The following is a 19,272-nucleotide window of genomic DNA, read 5'->3' on the forward strand; positions in this document are numbered from 1 at the left end:
TGCCGGGGGGCGGAGCCGGGCTGACATCGCCGCGGGGATCCCAGCGAGAGCTGTGGGGACGCCGAACACCGGAGGGACAACTTGGTGGCGGGGAGGGGCCCCGGCGAGGACAGAGGGCGGCCGGCCCCCCTCGCCAGCCCAGCAGACTGACAGCGGCCGGGCCCGCCCTCCCCGCGGCGTCACTTCCGGCGGCGCCCCCTCCCACTTGCGCGCTCCGTCTCTGGAGTCGCCGCGGACTCCGCCCCCTGGCGATTGGAACGCGGGTCACGTAGCAACGCGGGGGAGAAAGGGAGAGGGGCGTGGCTCGGAGCTCGTCCAATCAGCGTGCGGGGGCGCAGGCCTCCGGCCGCTCGGCTTTAGCAACGTCGTTAGCAACACGTGGGGCGGGAGGAAGCGCTGGGCGGAGGGGAGGGGGCCGAGCGGAGGAGCGCGGGAGGGGGGCCGCGGGAGGGAGCGAGAGCGCCGGGAGGGGGAGGAGAACTGACGTCAGCGGGAGAGTATTATGGTCTGTCGTGCGCTGGCTGCTGCTTTTCTGCTCCTGGAAGCGGCCAAGAGGGGAAGCGGCGAGTCAACATGGAGCTTTCAGCGGTGGGGGAGCGGGTGTTCGCGGCCGAAGCCCTCCTGAAGCGGCGCATACGGAAAGTAGGTGCCCCCGGGCCTAAGGCCTCCGTGCGGCCGGGCCCTCCCCTCCCGGCCCGGGTTCCCTCCCCCTGCTGCAGCCCAGCTTCCCTTCCCCCAGGTCCCAGCAGCGGCCGCGGCCGTGGCGGCGGCGGCGGCGGCGGCGGCTCTGAGCCCAAGCGCTTTCCTTAGACTTGCAGCGATGCACGGATTGCATGGGTGGGGGGCGGGGTGGGGAATGAATGCCGGTGCATGCACTTTGTGCAGCGTTAGGTGCAGGGGTGATGCAGCGGGCGCGTGCCTTTTGCGGCGGGGTTTCGAGCATTCATCTGGTGCATGCATTTTCGCATGCATTTCTTGTATCCTCGTCATGCATTTCTCCCCATGCACACACATTATCCCCTTTGCACCCGCAGGGACGCATGGAATACCTCGTGAAATGGAAAGGATGGTCGCAGAAGTAAGTAGGTTATATGCAATTCTCAATCCCATACAGTTATTCGGGAGCTTTCTTTCTTCCTCTTTTTGCCTTTACGTTGAAATACAATACAATGCAATGAGAAAAGTTACACACACACACACACACACACACACACACATCCTCTACTCTCACCCTGCTCCTGGGACTGATGCCCACTTCTTCCTGATTCCCTTTAGGTACAGCACATGGGAACCGGAGGAAAACATCCTGGATGCTCGCTTGCTGGCGGCCTTTGAGGAAAGGTACAGACCCTTCCAAGTCCCAGCCACTCACTTAGAAACAAGTAGAGTGGCTTCTCTCCAGCCTGGACTAGAGTCCCACTTGCTTTCTTTACTCACGCACCCTTTCTCCTTTCCTTCTTTCTCCAGGGAAAGAGAGATGGAGCTCTATGGCCCCAAAAAGCGAGGACCCAAGCCCAAAACCTTCCTCCTCAAGGTAGGTTGGCAGTGTCCAATGGTGGACAATGTTGAGTCATTTGTGGGAAGGGGGCCCTGAGGACTGTGAGCCAATGGGGTGTCCACACATGTTGCCTATTTGTAATCTAAGAGGGAGTTCCCTGGCAAGATGTCACCAAGTCAGTAGCAGCTCCAACCGTGCCTGGGGGGACTGGCTTGGCCACACTAGAATTCCTTTACCCTCCCCCTCCCAAATGGACATATAATCAAATGCAAAAGTGTGCTTTTGCAAATGACTGCTTCCAGCCAAATCTTCTACCCCTTCTCCCATCCTTCTACCTCTCAGCTCCAACAACCTCCCCACCCATCCATCCACCCACCCACCCACCCACCCATCCATGCATGCATCCATGTAGAAATTCCCAGGCATCATAGGGTAAAGATAGGAGATCAAGGCTAGAGCAGGAGTCCTGTGGGGGTGGACAGGGCCCTGCCCCACTCTTGATACTATCTTCTCTCCTGCAGGCTCAGGCCAAGGCAAAGGCCAAAACTTACGAGTTTCGAAGTGACTCAGCCAGGGGCATCCGGATCCCCTACCCTGGCCGCTCGCCCCAGGACCTGGCTTCCACTTCCCGGGCCCGGGAGGGCCTTCGAAACATGGGTTTGTCCCCGCCAGCAAGCAGCACCAGCACCAGCAGCACCTGCCGCACAGAGCCCCCTCGGGACCGGGATAGGGACCGGGACCGGGAGCGGGATCGAGAAAGGGAGAGGGAGCGAGAGAGGGAGCGGGAACGTGAGAGGGAACGAGAGCGGGGTACCAGCCGAGTGGATGACAAGCCCAGCTCGCCGGGGGACAGCTCTAAGAAGCGAGGCCCCAAGCCGCGGAAGGAGCTCCCGGACCCCTCACAGAGGCCCTTAGGCGAACCCAGCGCCGGCCTCGGAGAGTACCTCAAGGGCAGGAAGCTGGAGGACACCCCTTCCGGGGCAGGAAAGTTTCCAGCCGGCCACAGCGTGATCCAGCTGGCCCGAAGGCAGGACTCGGACCTGGTGCAGTGTGGTGTGACCAGCCCTAGCTCAGCTGAGGCCACGGGCAAGCTGGCTGTGGACACCTTCCCTGCCAGGGTGATAAAGCACAGGGCTGCCTTCCTGGAGGCCAAAGGCCAGGGTGCCCTGGATCCCAGTGGTGCCCGGGTCCGACATGGCTCAGGCCCCCCCAGCTCTGTGGGGGGCCTCTACCGGGACATGGGGGCCCAGGGGGGAAGGCCCTCCCTCATCGCCAGGATCCCTGTGGCCAGAATCCTGGGGGACCCGGAGGAAGAGTCCTGGAGCCCCTCCCTGACTAACCTGGAGAAGGTGGTGGTCACAGACGTGACCTCAAACTTTTTGACCGTCACCATTAAGGAAAGTAACACGGACCAAGGCTTTTTTAAAGAGAAAAGATGAATGCTGGGTGGGTGTGCCCAGAATGAGAGCAGGGGAGAGAGTGAGCGTGAGCTTGGCATAGTGATTTTTATTTCTGGGTGGGATGTGGCCTTTTGGCTGGTCCCGTCCCTGATGTGACCCCCACCCCACCAGCCCCTTTCATCCCTCCTTCCTCCCCGTCAGTTTTTGTTGGAAAGATTATCTCTAGAGTTATATTTTCTATTAGATGTAAATATGTTATTTAAGAAAAATATCTAAATATATATATTTCAATTCTTGAAGTTGTTTTATTTAAAGGAGAGAGACTCTCATTGTGCTTTAGTTGGGGCAGGCAAATGAGCTGGGGCAGGAGGGGCCTCCTTGCCCCAGGGCTCTAGGGAAGTTGGGGCCTGGGTACAGGTTTCTGAGAGTGTCTGGAGGGGCTTGGCCTGCCCACCCCACCCCTCCTCCCTTCTCCCACAGCCCAATGCCAGACTCCTGGCACCAAGGCCCGGCCCAGATTTGCTCTCTCTTCCTATTGGCCAGGCAGCCCAACAAAAGGTTGGCTCCCCAATCAGAAAAAAGGGGGGGTGGGGTCAGTTTTCCTTTTTTCACTTTTTTTTTTTTTTTTTAAGGTAAAGAAGTCTATTAGGGAAAAACAGTATTAACTTGAATAAGCTTTTCGTGTGTGATGTTGAAGGTTAAAACGTCCCCAGCAGGCAGGGACAGGAGGTTTCTCCCCAGGACCACACCAGGAAATGCACTTTAGGGAGGGGTGTGTGTGTGGTACACGCAGATCGTGTGTATGTCATGTGGATAAAATCTCCCCGTTCCCTCGTTCCTTTCCTTACTCCGCAGAAAGAAAAGAAATCCAGCGAATCTGTTTACATTCCCGAAATGCCAGGATAAATTGGGAGGATTGCGTGTCAGTGCTCAGAGTTCGAGACAGTTGTTTTACAAGAAAAGTGTTGGGGTGGACTTTTACTTTTCGCGTCCTCTAGCTTCGCCAGGAGAAGAGACGGTGGCCCCCACCTCCCAGGAAGAGTTGGACAAGCCTCCCTGCCTGGGGAGGGCGGGCCGCCAGCTCTGTGATGGACACACGGCCAGACAGGCCCACCCTGCGGGACCCACGGAGGGAGGCGCGGTGGCGGGCATTGGGCGGCGGGCGCTGCTGGGAGCAGTGACTTCGCACCCAGGCCCTCGCCACGGCCAGGCTTGGAGAGTGGCGGAGGACCAGGGCTCGGGGCTCGGAGCTGGGGCTGGACTCACCCCCGCGGCTCCGGCCGGGCACGGAAAGGAGGGGCGAGGCGGGGTTTTCATCCAAGTATGTGCATCGGCACTTTTGCTTTTCCCTTTTTCCCCCCGTCCTTCTTAAAAGCAAAAGCTATAATTTATAGGTCTTTTCGATTCGCAGTGTTCTCTATTTGAACTCGACATTCAAACTCCGCCAAAGGGGGAGGGAGGAGCGGGAGTTGGGAGTGGGGACGGCCGCGGCGGGGAAGGCCGTACGCGGCGGCGGGGCCTGGGACGCCCCTGCCCGGCGGACTTGACCGCTCTGCGCTCCGAGGGCGCAGAACGTGCGCCCCTCTTTTGACTCAAAAGCACAAATCAGTCCCCTCCACTCCACCCCCGTCTCTCAGAGCAGGGATCCCGCAGCCTCCCTGCCCTCCCCGCCCTTAAAGGGCCAGCGAAGATCTAACTTACCATTGCTTGTAGAGGGAGGGGCGCGGGGGCCCTGCGCGCCAGAGGAAGCACAGACTCGGGGCGAGCGAGGCGGGGAGTCGGGGGTGGGGGAGCTTCGCATGGAGTGGGGGGTGCTGGGAGGGAACCCAGCCTCATCCTCCGCACTCCCGGCTTCTCAGCCTCTCTCTCCTCCAGACTTTCTTGCCTTTAAAGAGAGAAAAGGAGGGAAACGGTGTATTACATGATGGTGTTTGTTTTTGAATATCAAATTGCGCCTATAAAGAGAAGCCCCTGGAATGGGGATTTTTATCTACTCACATTTGTAAAACTGGTATTTTAGACTTTGTATAAAGAAGCGCCGTTGACCGAGTGTATCTATTTAAATGTCGGTGCTATTTTCAGATGAAACTTCACTGAGGGGGCATGTCTGTTACCGAGTGGACGGGACTGGGGGACACGCGTCTTCACCTGGCCGCCGCCTTCCCTTCTCTCCCGCCTGCCCTTTACTCCCACCTCCCTCCCTTCCTGGGGCTGACTTTGCCCCTTCCCTTGGACCTTCCTCCAGCCAGCCGGGCTCTGTCCCTACCGCCCCTCCGTCCTGCTGTTTGTCCGTGGCCGTGCGTGTGTGTCTCCTTCTCTCGCTCTTGCGACGCTGACCTGGGGGGTGGGTGGGCAGGGGCCAGGGGCCACGTGGCTGGGAGTCTGCAACCGCGCAGGATGTGTGCGCTGTTGGGTTTATTTGATTCTAAGATTTGTACAAATCTCCAATCGATCTCCGCCTCAGCCCAAGAGTGAAGCTTCGGTAGCTGTCTTCTGCGGTTGTGAATGTCTGTATCCAATACCGCTTTTTACGTGTTTAAATACATACTTTGTAAATAGAGACATGTCTTGGTTTTATTCTTCTTTTTCTTTTCCTGAGCAAAGGGAAGAGGCATCCCGGGAAGAGAGGATCGTCCCTCTTCTCTCAGTACCCATCCTGTCCTCCCGCCCCCATCCTCGCCCCCATCGGCGGAGGAACGGTTCCTGCAAAGGCCCTTCCCCAGCTGGGGAACCCACCTGGTTGGGATAGAGGTGGGCGTGGGAGGCCGCGGCGGCTGGCTCTCCTCAGCCCATCTAGGGGAAGCCGTTTGGCTCTCCGCGCCTACTGGCTGCACTTCTTCGGGACCCGGGCGGTATCTGGGGACCCCGGAGGGAGGATGCGCCTGAGGTCGGGGGTTCACCTTTCCTCTGACGGGCTCCTCCAGCGCGCCACACCCCCAGGCCGGAGGTGTCTGGTCTCCGAGGCCCCGGGGCCTCGCCGCGTTGCCCACAGCCTCCCGGGCCAGCCCCTCGGAGCTGCTGTGAGACCCACTTTCCAGACCCACCCAATCTTGCTAGCTAGCGCTCCCCGAAATGCAGAGCCTCGCGCCTATTGATTGAGGAATTGAATTCGCGGGTATTGCTAGGCAACTGCCTGCTCGGAGCCGGCGCAGAGCGCTGCTGATGTGATTAGTGAACCTGGCGCCGCCGCGCCGCAGCCCCGCGCACCCCCGCCCCGGAGTCCCCGCAGCCTTTCCGGCCCAGGTCTCCTAGGCGGGCCTAAACCCTAACGCTGGGCAAGGGACGATGCGGGGAGAGCAGAGTGCGGGGTGGGGGTGGAGAGGGAGATGTTCGTGGCCTTTTCTGGCCACAGACTTCACAGCAGTAGGGGCGGGGTCTTGAAGCCCGCACAGGAGAGCCATCCTTGGGATCCCCAAAGAGGCCACCGCACTAAACCCAGTTCTACTTCCATAGTACCCGGCAGACGTCACCCTGCCAGGACGCCGCGATTCAGGCTCACCCCTAACACCCACCCGGAGGAACATGGACAGGGGTAGCTCACGCATCTGCAGCCCCTTGCTGAGGAGTCAGTGGCCCGGCCCTTGGCGGAGCTTCCCCCTTCCCCAGCTGTGACCGGTGTGGGAGGGCGCGGGAGGACAGGAGCGTCCTGGCGCCCGGGCCCAGGGCAACGGATCACAGAGCCCTGAGTGCCCTTCCGACGTGAGGGCCTGCGCTGCCTGCCGAGTAGGGTCGCTGGCCGCCAGGTGTCAAAGATCTCAGCCCGAGACTGCCCCACCGCAACTGGGCGGTCTCTGTGCTGGCAGGGGACATCAAGGGAAGGTGGGTGGGGTGGCCCAGCGATGGTCGCCGCTTGGACGGGGCTCCCTTCCGCGTCCACTCCTGGGTGTGTGGGGCAGTGGAATGGGCTCCTGCTTAAGCAGACGGGAGGGCCCCCACCCTGCCCCTTTTTCGGGTTCTCTGGCCATCAACCTCGGCTTTGAGGAGCGCCCTCACGGGTTTCCGTTTCCTGGGCAGATTCCCTGGGAGTCCCCCACAACTGCAGAGACCAGGTGTGCGTGGCGGCCTCCAGCCGGACTGGTTACCCTGCGTCCCAAGGACAGGGCCAGCTAGTGTGGCCACCGCGGCGGGAAACCTGACCTCGCACAAACATTGGTTGGGTTGGAAGGTTCATGCTCTTCCTAGGGTGTCGGATAGGATTCATTTTCCGTCCCTTTGATGCTGGCTTCGCACCAATCCTGATCTAGGCACTGTGCCGTGCGCCGGGGCCGCCGGCGCGCAGATCTGCCCCGGCCCTCTGGGGCTCCTGTGCCGGTTTCCTCTTCTCATCGAAACGCCCTCCAGGCCGAGAGGCGTGCTGTCCAGCGTGGAAGGCGGCTGCCCGCCTGTCCTGAACGCGGCGAGAGAGGCTGCGGGCAGGGTCGGGGCTTTCCTCCTGAGACTTCGGCGGCGGAGGTGGCCGGGGTGCAGGTGGTGCGATGGGGTCCCGGGCGCCCTGGAGACGCGGCTGGCTTTTCCCTTGTCGGTCCGAGGCGCCGGCGGCCGACCTTGGTGGGATGCGCGCGCCCTCTACAGGTGGCGGCGTCGGCCCGGGTCGCCCGCGCCCACCCCTTACCCCCGGGGGCCAGTAGCTTGCTGGTTGCGAACCCTAACTGAGAAAGCCTTATCTACCCCCCACCCAACGGCACCGCTGGGCGCCCACCACCACGGGCGCCCCTCTGCGTCCTCCCGGAGCCGCGGCGCTCGATCCACGAGGGCGGAGGGGAGGAAGGAGAGGTCCACACGCCCGGACCACCGTCCTCCAGCCCCTCCGCATCCATCGCTCCCGGCGCCCGCGGGCAGGTCGCGGCGGCGTGGGGGCCGGGCCCTCGAGCGGGGTCGGGCCCTTGGCAGCCCAGTCTATTCTTCTGAGGGGGCCTGGATTAGGCGATCACATCAGCGGCGCAGAAACTAACAAAGGCCGAGCGGGCTCGGCCCGGCACCCGTCTGGCCGAATCCCGGTAGAGATGGGCTCTCCGGAAAGGCTGGCTCCACATCGGGAGCCGCGCCTGCTCCTGCTCGGCCAACTTGCTCCTTCCTGGGGTCCCAGCCCCTTTCCGCAGCTCTCATAAGCCAGAGGACAGGCTCGCTGGGGGTCGCCCCTGCCCGCTTTCTCCAAAACAGCCAGAGACTTGCGAAGGCAGCAAAAGAGAGCCCACCAGCAGTCTTCTTTCTCTGCAACACTCTGATTTCGAATTCGCAGGCCTTCCTGGAGCGGACTAATGCTGGGGGTCACATTTCCATTTGTAGGGGGAACCCTTTCCTGAACCAAAAGACTCAGGCCTTGGCCCCAAGTAGCTTTTCACCCAGTGACCGCAACATCTAGGCCCAGCTTCCCTCTTCAAAGAAACTCTGTTCTCCCTGGAGGCTGGAATTTATGAATAAATTCATGCTGAGGTTGGTGCAAGCCTTAAGGGGTCGGGGAACGTTCTATAATAAGCAAATCACCTCTTTTTTTCGCGAGCCTTGGGTTAGGAGTTGCAGTAGCTTCTAACTCACAGTGACTCCTCTGGAATTTTATGGCTGCCTCCTTGTAAAGCATTAGCACATGTGGTGGCTTCAAGGGGCCGAGTGGCTTTCCAACACAGCATCTCTGGATACTGTGGGGGCGGGGAGAGGGAGAGTTTTGGTTTAACTTTGTCTCTGGAAGGGAGCAGTCTCAAGATGAGTTGATTATATATTGCAGCATCCCTGACCTCACCTAACAGATGCCGGTAACGCTGCCCCTGCCCCCAATCCCTGCCATTGTATTTTTTCTATTTTTCCCATTAATTCAGTCTCTCAAACTCAGCACTACTGACGCGCTGGGAAGGATCATTTCTGTCTGTCATGGAGACTGTCCTGTGCACCTCAGGACATCTAGCAGCACTCCTCTGGTATCCACGCACTATATCCAAGTGGCACCCACCCCACAGCGTGACAACCAAGACCTCCTGATCTGCCAAGGGTCCCCTGCAATGCCAAATTGTTCTGTGTTGTGAACTACTGGTATATGGACTCTGAAACCCCCATCCCTTGCTTGGAAACACATCTTTTTCTGCACCCTCTGCAAGTGGCCAAGCCTTTCCCAGGCTTTGATTTTTCTGTGCCACAAGTATTCAGCCCATGTCCAGACGAGTTATTTTGCCTCAAGAAAGGAAAAGAGCAGCGTCTATTGTGTTTCCAGGGATCACTCATGATGTACACCAGGCCAAAAGTGTTTTAAAAAATTTATTGATATACTGAGAGATAACAAAAGGACAAAAATCTTCTGACGCCATTTGCTGTCTTTTCCCTGTAAAATAAATTAACATCAGTCTAAAAAAAGAAAAAACCCTGCAACTTTGCTAGTTTTCCAAAAATGCTAGAAAATCAACAGAATCGTGGGTGCACTTGAGTAAAATCTGGTCGTCCAGGCACTACCTGTCCCCAACTCCATTCCCTTTCCCCACACCATCAGGGGCTTTTTGGGGGAAACATTTCCTTGAACTGATTGATCCCAATTAAATGTGGGCCCTGGGCTGTTGTCCTGTTTCAACACAGATCCTCTCCTAGGGCAATAACATATCTACTTTTGTTCTCTTTTAAGAAAGCAAACAGCCATAGTTGAAAGCAATTAGAAGTGGCATGCATGAATGATTTTTTTTTTAAATTAAAAAACACAAATCATGCCAGTGATTGGCTTTGGTTCAAAGCTTGATCCTCCCCCAGTCTCCCCTTAATGAAAGCTCTGGGCCCAGAGCCCTCTCCAACTAGGTCAGAATTTCGAGCGTAACCAAAACAAGGAACACTCTTTTTTGGTACAAAATATACATATAAAAATATGCCAACACCTCTAAGGAAGACAGACTGGCCACTGCTTCCTATTCAATACAGGAACAAACAAGATGGGGTTAACACACCATTACACACATACACACTGCCACAGTTCCTGTGGGACCTTTGGGAAAAAAGCAACAATGCATCTTGTCAGATGTGCCAGACACCTAGCTACACAAACACACACACACACATAAATAGCAGCAAATAAAAATAGAAAGTCTACTTTTATTTATTGGTAAACGTAAGACAACCAAGTCTGAGCATTCGGTGCAGTTCCCAGTGGTGGCCCTTGCCCTGCACACGTGCACACGCTCTTGAAGCACCAGGAAAAACACACGACACAGTAAGAAGGCAAAGTGGCTGGGAGTAAGGTATCTGCAGATTCAAACTTTGGGATTGAAGTAGCTGGTAAGCAGAAAGGCACCAAATCAGGGTCTGGAGAGACCCGGCTGCTGGGGAGGACAGGCAGCCAGGGACAGATCATTTCTCCAACAGCTCCTGGAAGGACAGAGTCACCCTAAGGGCTTGGAGAGCTGTTAGTCTGGCTTTGGAGCGTTGAAGGTAGCACAGCGCTCCGCAGGAAGGAGTCACAGGCTTGGCTGTCTGGGCACAAGGAAGCTGATGCCTGAGGCCCAGCATGCCAGGATCCACGCCTCCTCCCAGGCTGCGCAGTGAGCTGGAATCTCTCCCTCTCCTGTGGGGAGCAGCTCTTCCTTACTGTCTGCTTCCAGCCCTGGCCTAGCTATGTGGGACCCCAGCCCTTCAATTCACCGAGGCGGGCACCATTCCTGTGGCAGCCACCACCCCCACTGTGGGCTGGCCTTCAACGAAGCCATGGACATGGGTCCCCCCCCAAAGGCACACTGTTAAGATCAATTTGGCTACACCAAGGCCACCTCTTCCTATTTGGCACGGTGAGGTACTGGGGGGTCTTGCAGTCTGGTAGGCCTGTCCCCCGGAAAACAGAGCCCATTCTCGAAGTCTGGGCTGCTCCATGGAAGGGCAGCCTTTCCTACAGTCAGGCACTGGAATAGAGCCCCATGCTTGCTGGCTGACTCCATCCAATCAGACGAACAGAAAGTGACCACCCCACCCTATTTTGTTTTTGGCATCACAAAGACCCAGTGACCAGATTGCCTGCCGCTGCCACCTCTGGGCTGCCCTGCCTTTCTGCCCAAGCTGCTCTCAGAACAGAAATCCTGATATTGGTCAGAAACCATACAATGTAGCTCACAATCTTGAGTTAACAGGAGCCTCAGGGCCAAGGCTGACAGATTCAGCTTCCCAGGGCCCTCTACCAGGTGGGTCCCCTAGAATTTGTCCAGCTTCCCAAATGGTAGAGGTAGAATTTTTCAGCTGGAAAGGAGCCAAGCAGGGAACGCCTAAAGGTGCGGGGGATTGTCAGGGAAAGTGATATTCCTGAAGGAACGCCTCATCCACTTGAGCAGGGCCCTGCACAGGCAGCAGGGAGTTGTGGGCAGGACCCACAGCACACACCTGCAGCACGGGCAGAGCCGACAGATGGGCCCATCGACTCACAAGTGCCAGCACTCCTGTCCTCCGGGGCAGTCTGTGGGCCATGAGGACAAAGCCAGTCCTTTATTAGCAAAAGGTAGATCCTGGGAGTGGAGGGAGGGGCTTGCTTGCCAAGGGTCCTGCCCACGGGACTCCCCTGGACCTGAGCACCTCCACTTTGGGTTTTCCTTGGGACACTGAACTCTGGGCTTTCTAGAAATGGAACATGCTTCAGTGGGCCTGGGGCAGGGGGTGGGTCTGGGTGTGGAAGGGGACTCAGGTCACTTCTCATTGGGACACGGGCAGGAAGGAGGGCAGCAGCCACAGCCTGCCTCTCCTGCTCCGAGGCGTGGAGGCTCTTCAGGTGGAACCTAGCTGTGGGGCCACCCTCTCCCCACCCATGCTGGCTCGCAGGCTGTTTGGGGGCTGTGGATGCCACCCTGAATTGGGGCTAGATGGCCACAAAGCCAGCCTTTTAGGGCTCCCAGGCTTGCTCTGCTCTAGCTGCCTGTCACTGTCCTTTCACAGCAAGACCCCAGCCAGCCCCCAGCTGTCAGGGGCAAGCTCCCCACCCCACCACTGCAGGCTCAGGCAATGCCAGCCGCGCCCGCCCCTGCTCATCCCATCTCCCAAAAGCTGCCACCAGGTGGAGGGAACACTAGTCCCACTGGCCTTGCCTCCCCACAATACTCTCTGCCCACCCCAGGGCTGAAAGCGAGATACACCAGACGTCCCCAGCTGACACCTCAGCCCCTGCGAGGCAGGGAGCAAAGCAGTGATTCAGTCACACAGGCCAGTGAGGAGCAGTTCAAATGCAGCCATGAAGAAGCCTGCTCTGTTCAAGACAGTCACCTTGAGCTACAGGTGCCACTGCATTTCCTGAGGCAAGAGAGGAAAGCGAAGAGGCCTGCAGAGGTAGGAACATGGTGGAGACCAACAAGGTAGTGAGACCCCCTGGCCTACCTCGCAGGACAGGGCAGGATGCAGGGAGAAGCCCCTTCCAAGTCTGCCCATCAAGGAGACCACCCGCTCCTCCTCCCCTGACCCAGACTCTTGAGGGGGCTTGGGCTGGGAATCAGTTAGCCAAGCAAAACCACAGGCAGCGAAGGGGAGTAGGAGCAGGCAGCTGGTGGCGCAGGGGATTCAGTAATGCCTCAGGCTGAAGAAGCCCACGCTGGTGGGAGACTCCTTCACTGTGACGGTGATGAGGTTGGCAGTGACGTCAGTGACAAAGACATGCTCGATGAGGCTGCGGGTGGGCTTCCAGTCCTGGCTGGTCTGAACGGACACTGACGGGTTCTGACCAGTGCTGGGTGGTGAGGCAGAGTCCGGGTCAGAGTCCGAGCTGCTGCTCTCCTCGCCTGCGCTCATCTCTGGCAGTGTGGCTGCCTTGCGAGCTTCTCCAGGGGCTGTGCGGCTCTCCTGCCCACTGGGGGTAGCACTGCCCTTGACATAGTCCCTCTTGCTGGCAGGCGTGGGCGGTGCCACTGCTCTGGAAGCCAGCTTCTCACTTTTGCTTGTGTCGGTGGGCATGGCGGCCCCGCTGCCCCCAATGAGGCCACTCCCAGTGCCCTTCCCAGGGACTGGGTTGGTGGCTGGGACACCCTTGGTGGCAGTGGCATGGCGGGCGAGCAGACCCACCCCAGGCATGCCATTCTTGACACTTTGCAAGTCCAATACCTGGAGGCTCAGCTCCTGGGTGGGTGCTGACTGAGGGCCTGGGCACCCAGCGGGTACCCTGCTGGTACCATGGGTGTGTGGGGGGGCCCCTGTGCTCCCTACTTTCTGCTCCACAGCCCCGCTGCTGGGGGCCTTCGGGATTTTGCTTCCTGGAGGGCTCATTCCCAGCTCCCCTTTCTGCGTCCTCACCTTCAGGTCCAGCCCAAGGCCGCACTTGTTGGTGGCCTGGGCCTTCAGTGCCAACCTGCTGGCAGCCTGGCTTTGGGTCATGCGGTTCATGTAATGCACGATGGAGCTCTGCCAACTGATGCCACCCCGGCCGGGGCTACTGGCCATGCCCTTCATCAGGCTGGCCAGGTTCTCTGGGGTGGCCATGGCACCGGGGCTGCCGCAGGCCTCCTTGGCATGGGCCTTCAGAGCTGCCAGGCCTGCCACGGGGGCGCTGAGTGGAGGGGGTAGCTTGCTGGCTGGGGCCCCCAGATCCTTCCGGGCGGTCTTCAGCACCTTGGCCAGGCTCACGGGTCTTCGGGTTGCCTTCTGCTCTGGGGGCAGGGGCTTTCGTCCCCGCTTCTTCCGGATGGGATCCTTCAGCTCGGGTTTGGCCACCAGGATCTGGGCCTTCTTCTGAGGCACTGGGTGGGTGTCGCGGCCCCGGGGACCCCTCTTGGCATCTAAATCACTGTCATCCTCTTCATCCGAGGAAGAGGACGACGACGTAGAGGAAGAGGAAGAACTGCTGGACTTGGATTTAGAGGGAGCATCGGGTTCCTGAAAAAGATAAAGGAGAAGTTGGCTGGGTGCAGTGGCTCACGCCTGTAATCCCAGCACTTTGGGAGGCTGAGGTGGGTGGATCACCTGAGGTCAGGAGTTCGAGACCAGCCTGGCCAACATAGTGATGCCGTCTCTACTAAAAATACAAAAATTAGCTGGGTGTGGTGGCACGTGCCTGTAGTCCCAGCTACTGCAGAGGCTGAGGCAGGAGAATTGCTTGAAATCGGGAGGTGGAGGCTGCAGCGAGCCGAGATTGTGCCACTGAACTCCAGCCTGGGTGACAGAGCAAGACTACGTCTCAAAGAAAAAAATAAATAAATAAAAGATAAGGTGTCACACCTCCACTGCCTGCTCCCAGGGTCCAGAGCGCCATGCTGTCCCCAAGGAACACTGGGCACCTTGCAGCCATCAACTCCTGTGGCTTCCAGACCAGAGAGGCAATCAGGAAGGAGCAACTTCTCACCATGCTCACAGTTCCATGAGAGGCAAAATCAAAGGTAAAATAGAGAGAAAAATAGGTGGCTCCTAAAAATGAAGTCAGAACAAGGACGGACGAAGTCCACACCATAACATCCAGGTCCACCATCAGCTTTTGCGGGGAATGCAGATTTAGCTCCGGGCTGTAGAGCAGACGTTCAAAGAGAACGGTATCCAGAGCATCACACTTATCAGGACTCAGGAGGTTACAGGTCATATGAAGTAGCACACACAGCTTTGCAGCCTAAACCAACTGGGCTTCAGTATCCCCATTTCCCAGTCTGAGCCTTACAGGACACAGATAAACAAACCACTGTGCTCCTCGCCTTCTGGATGTCACCCCAAATATTAAATAAGGGTGTCCTCGTGTTTCATAGGCCTCCCATGCTGCCTGCTGGGTCAGAATTCTACAGCGTGTGCTTTAGGGAGTCAGATCCAACACTGCCTCCCTACCACCCCGTTCTCCCGACTTCAACAGGAGTGATCTCCTCAAACCTCCTCAAATAAGGCGCCAATCACTGCCTTGTAGCCACTCCTCAGTCGGCAGGACTTCTGCAGCCCCACCATCCTGCTCAAAAGGAAGATTTTCAAGACAATGTAAGGCCAGTGTAGACCACCCAACAAGATTCTACAGCAGAGAATCCCGTTCATTCAGGAAATCCTCCTGGAAAGGCGGGTTCTGTAAGTGACTGAGCTCGTGGCCACAACATGCGGAGGTCCATGGACAGTGCCGGGAGGAGGAAATCAAAGCAGCACCTGGGACTGAGGCCAGGCCCTCCTCCCCGATCCTGTCCTGCCTCACCTGTCCTCAGGGAAGGGAGGGGCCCCGCCACGGACCCCAGGGGTGCCTGCATACCTGTGGTGGGGTGAGCCCATCACTGTAGCGGGGAGGGGTGACAGGACAGTACCGAGACGGCCGAAGCGCACCATCAGCCCACAGTACCTCTGCCCTCCTCCAAGGCCCCTTCCGGCACCCCCTGGCTACTGGGTCAGCCCTGCCTTTCCTGGCCATCTCGATTTAAGGTACACTCACAGGTGGGCCTGGAGTAGCCCAAAATCTTGGGCTTGTGGGTCACATCTAGTCGGCAATCCTATGAGAATCTACTGTATGCATGCTTCCTGTTCCTTTCTGGACCCCATGGGAGTGAAGAGTGCTTGTCAGTAGCAGTTTGACCCTGCCACCCAGCAGAGAGGCGTGCAAGACAGGCTGAAGCAGGAAGCCCCTGGGAGGGGCGGGGAGGAACTCGCAGCCGGCTGGGGCACCTGGGCAGCAGAAGCTGAGAGGCAGGAAGAAAAGGGGCTCCTGTTTTCCGAGTAGAGGGACAGACTGTTGGCAGAAGTGCCACCCCCTTCCTGAGGGCCCCAAACCCTCCCTCTGCCTGCCCCTACCCCAAGGGGTGCTGGGAGGTGGGGTCAGTATGCCTGGCGCAGCCACCCACCTTGAGCTTGGAGCGCCGGCTGCAGGAGGACATGGCAGTGAGCTTCCTTGGCCGGCCTCTCGGCCTCTTGCCTCTCTTCCGGTTCTGCACCTCCTTCTCATGTTCCCTGAAGGCACACCACTCGTTAATGGGTGAGAAGCCCTAGTGCATACCCCTCCTATCACGTGGGACTCTATGGCTTCCAGCACCCTATTCCTGTTGGCCTGTAATAGCTTAACCTGTTTGCTGCAAACACATCATCAAATGCCCAAGGCAGAGGTCAGGCCCCATTTTTTGCACTAGGGTCAGTAACCAGCCACCCTATTTCATTTGGGTAAGGACAAGCTGAAGAGAGGAAAGCAACGCTGGGAAAACGATGATATCCCAGTTTTCTCCGACCTCTCTTAAGACAGCTTCCTGCCGGTGCACTGCTGCGTGGAAATTCTAGCATATCCTAACCAGAAGTGGCTTCGGTGGCCACAGGGTCCAACCTCCTTACTTTCAATAGGAGAAGGAAGCCCAGGGCAAGGAGATGCCAGCAATCCCCTGGGCAGCTGCCTATGCATGAAACCCTCACCCAGGCAAGGAGCAACATGGGCCCTGCCCTCCAGCCCGCACAGAGCCTGACTGCTGGCATATGACTCTCCTTGTTTCCTTTTTAAAAATACCTCTGTTCCTAAACTCTACTCTTGAGGGAGATAACAAAAGTGCCAAGTTCTGACGTAGGCAGGGCTCAATGCATGCCCCACCCGCAGTACCCCCCTGAAGAGCCTCCACACCTCCTGGGTCACGAAGCGCTAGTGAACCTCCAGCCCCCAGGGAAAGCTTGTATTTCAGGCTACTCTCAAGGGAAGGGGCCCTGGTGATTACACTGGGCGAACATCATCTCACTGGGGCCTGGAAGACAACCTCCTCAACGCAGTTCTGATGAGTACCAGGCAAAGCTCATACTCCAATTAAGTACTGGTCCCTAACCCGAAATCTCCTAAAAGGCCAGTGAAGTGTTGCATGGATCTCCTCCGCTGAAATATTAACCTGTGGACCGCGTGCTGTGAGCCTGTGCGTCGCCAAGGGCCATACCCCCACCCCTCCAATACCAAGCAGGTAATGGCCAGCTCCTGGTGCCCAGAGGGAGCTAGCGTGTTGGTGGATGGAGAAGGCTGAACAGCCACCTTCTACGTTTTCTTTCTTCCACGATGCAATCCAAGCCACCCATGGGTTTTAAACTCTTGTTATCTCAGGTGTTTCTGCTCTAACCAAAACCAGTGGCAAGGGCACAATCTCTCTCAACTGTTAGGACACTGTGTTAGATGCAGAGAAATGTACCAGCCTCTGAAGTGGGTCAAGCCATTCCCCCACCCCAAGGCTCCCAGAACCCAGACAGGAAACAACACAAGACAATGGGGTGCCCTGACGATTTTCCAAAGGGATGTGAGCAAGCACAGGCTCCTCTTCTTTTTACTCGCCCCACCAGAAAACTCTTACTTGCCCACTGTCACGTCCCCTCTGGGAAGACCCAAAATGTTCTGCTACAGCGGAAAAAAGGGAACGCACCTTTCGCTACCAGAGAACAAACCTGCCAGATTGACCCTGGCTGGGAAAGACTCCAGCCACCAATTCTTCTGCCTCTATCCACAGGGCAAGTCCAGCCAGGGGAGCCAGGGGGAGCTATCAGTCAAACACCCCACGCCTTGCCATTGCTTGAGTAGCACTCCCTGGCCCTTCATGCTGGGGTGTGGTAGGCACATCCACTGTCCTCTCCTCACCACCCCTTGCCCTCGAACATCTCAAGGAGGCCTATCTCTTAACCCAAGCTTCCTACCTAAAAATAGAAATGACATCTAGAATGACAGAAACAAGTCTGGCCCAATCCGGTCCCACGGGGCTATATGGTACTGTATGCTGCAGGCCAGGGCAAAATAAATGTTTCGTTCTTGAGAGACACCACAACAGGCACAATTGCGTGTTGTGTTCCAGCTCCCTCTCTGAGCCTTCTCTTGCCTGATGGCACACGCGTGCAGGGCTGGAAGGGCAGGCCTGCATCACTGTGGCAAACCTGCTATCCTGTTTTTTTGTTAGCGCCATGTGCAAATCAGTCAGCAGAAAAGGCCAAAAGAAGCTACATCTTTATCTGAAGCAACTGAAAAAGTTGGTTTCTGCAAGTACGGCTGTCAGAAAAACCAAAGCAGAACTTACTTGGGGTCTTCTCAGGGATGGATACAGGCTGGCTGGGAGAAGGTGGGAGAGGGGCTGGCTGGGGACTTTTACAGCCAGTCACAGAGATGGCCCTGGAGACAATCTTGCTAAGGGACCTCAGACCACAGCACCAGCTCCAACCTCCGGGCAGGCGAGCAGCGCCCAGCACGACTCTGCAACCAGGCACCATCCCTCCCCCACGCCCTCCCCACAGTGCTGTCAGCGTCCTCACTTCTTCTGGAAGGCCAGGAGCAGCCTCGGGTCCAGGATGTTCTCCTCCGGCTCCCAGCTGTTATGTCTGCAAAACAGAGGGCAGGGCAGCATTAGACGCCAGGCTGATGATCACGGCTTTGCAAAGCTGCCCGAGGGGGCCCGCCCTCACCGCTCCTCGACTCAGGCCGATGGCTGTAGCACCGTAGCACCATGGCACTTCTCAAAGTCCAAACCCAGGTTTTGGAGGCTGGCCATTCCCCACCAACCCAGCACTCTAACCTCAAACCCAAAGGGAAACTGCCGCTCCAACTCCCCAATTAAAACAAGGCCACAAGAGGACTCCCACAGTCTCAGCCTGAGAGAAAAATCCCAATAAAACGCAAAGTTGCAGAGAGGGAATCCCCCAAACCCTGGCCTGGAGCCAGAGAAGGAAGGGAAGGCAGGTCCAGGATGCTGGGAGGGGCACAGGCGCCCTGCCCGAGATACAGAACAATGTGGCGCGCGGGCCGGGGCACCTCGCGGGGTAGCGAAGAGCGCGGTCCGGGAAAACGGGGAAACGGGGCTGCAGGAGCAGCTGTGCACAGAGCCCCTTCCGGGGATGCCAAATCCCCTCCCTTCCATTAAAAGAAAGAAAAAAAAAAGAAACCCTACATCCATCAATAGGAAGCTCAGGTTACAGCAGAGAGAATCTAGCCAAGAGGAGGGGGGCTTGCACCCCGCGCCTCCCTCCTGGCCGGGGCGGGGGGTGGGGGGAGCGCGGCGCCGGGGCCGAGGAGGTTCCGGCGCGGGGGGCCGCCCAGCTCTGCACCCGCGGGCGTGTAAACAAAGGGCAACCTCGGGCCGGGCGGCCTCCGCCCCCTCAGAGCCGGAGGAGCCCGCGGGGACCCCGCGAACTTCCCGCTCAGCCCGCGGGCGCCCCCAGGCCCCCGGACGGCGCGGCCGAGGGCTCCACGTCCCCACTCCCGGGCGAGGGGGCGGCAGGGCGGGCGCAGCGTCGCGGGGGACTCACTTGGAGGACCAGCCACGCCACTTGACCAGGTACTCCAGCTTGCCCTGCGGGGAGAGAAGAGGGGCCGTGAGTAGACTGGCGGCAGGCGGCGGGAGGGGGCCGGGCGGGCCGCACGCACCTTGCGGAGCCGCTTGCTCAGGATGCACTCGGCGGCGAAGACCTGCTCGCCCACGCTGCTCAGCTCCTCCATACTGCACGGCAGCCCGCCCGACCGCGGCGCCCGCCGCCCGTAGCCTGGCCGCACCGCCGCGCGCCCCG

The 19,272-nt window shown here is 58.3% G+C and overlaps 2 protein-coding genes and 1 long non-coding RNA gene across 3 annotated transcripts in view; 2 read left to right on the forward strand and 1 right to left on the reverse strand.

Annotated features, from left to right (window-relative positions):
* Positions 1 to 8: 8 nt before the first annotated feature.
* Positions 9 to 3,750, forward strand: CBX8 (chromobox 8). The gene is made up of 5 exons (XM_017879324.1): positions 9 to 642; positions 1,035 to 1,078; positions 1,276 to 1,341; positions 1,468 to 1,534; positions 2,020 to 3,750. The coding sequence occupies exons 1-5, from the start codon at positions 574 to 576 to the stop codon at positions 2,935 to 2,937; spliced, it is 1,164 nt and encodes a 387-aa protein (XP_017734813.1). The 5' UTR covers positions 9 to 573; the 3' UTR covers positions 2,938 to 3,750.
* A 6,190-nt stretch (positions 3,751 to 9,940) lies between these two features.
* On the reverse strand, positions 9,941 to 19,266 carry CBX2 (chromobox 2). The gene is made up of 5 exons (XM_017879325.1): positions 19,133 to 19,266; positions 19,015 to 19,058; positions 18,025 to 18,090; positions 15,618 to 15,723; positions 9,941 to 13,698 (listed from the first exon to the last, which is right to left on the reverse strand). The coding sequence occupies exons 1-5, from the start codon at positions 19,202 to 19,204 to the stop codon at positions 12,394 to 12,396; spliced, it is 1,593 nt and encodes a 530-aa protein (XP_017734814.1). The 5' UTR covers positions 19,205 to 19,266; the 3' UTR covers positions 9,941 to 12,393.
* Positions 18,981 to 19,272, forward strand: part of LOC108534160 (uncharacterized) — a 10,686-nt gene continuing 10,394 nt past the window's right edge. The window contains exon 1 of the long non-coding RNA XR_001886900.1: positions 18,981 to 19,043. This is a non-coding gene — a long non-coding RNA (uncharacterized LOC108534160). The remainder of the gene's footprint in view (positions 19,044 to 19,272) is intronic.

This window comes from Rhinopithecus bieti, unplaced genomic scaffold (assembly GCF_001698545.2).
Source record: "Rhinopithecus bieti isolate Rb0 unplaced genomic scaffold, ASM169854v2 scaffold_9899, whole genome shotgun sequence".
In the NCBI taxonomy this organism is placed as follows: domain Eukaryota; kingdom Metazoa; phylum Chordata; class Mammalia; order Primates; family Cercopithecidae; genus Rhinopithecus; species Rhinopithecus bieti.

Excerpts from the sequence above, each read along its gene's own strand:
- CBX8 (XM_017879324.1), top strand. The coding sequence starts at position 574 with ATGGAGCTTTCAGCGGTGGGGGAGCGGGTGTTCGCGGCCGAAGCCCTC. Across the intron at positions 1,079-1,275 it reads TGGAAAGGATGGTCGCAGAA|GTACAGCACATGGGAACCGG; the intron begins GTAAGTAGGTTA and ends GATTCCCTTTAG. Across the intron at positions 1,535-2,019 it reads CCAAAACCTTCCTCCTCAAG|GCTCAGGCCAAGGCAAAGGC; the intron begins GTAGGTTGGCAG and ends TCTCTCCTGCAG.
- CBX2 (XM_017879325.1), bottom strand. The coding sequence starts at position 19,204 with ATGGAGGAGCTGAGCAGCGTGGGCGAGCAGGTCTTCGCCGCCGAGTGC. Across the intron at positions 15,724-18,024 it reads CTCCTGGCCTTCCAGAAGAA|GGAACATGAGAAGGAGGTGC; the intron begins GTGAGGACGCTG and ends GTGTGCCTTCAG. Across the intron at positions 13,699-15,617 it reads GCCGGCGCTCCAAGCTCAAG|GAACCCGATGCTCCCTCTAA; the intron begins GTGGGTGGCTGC and ends TATCTTTTTCAG.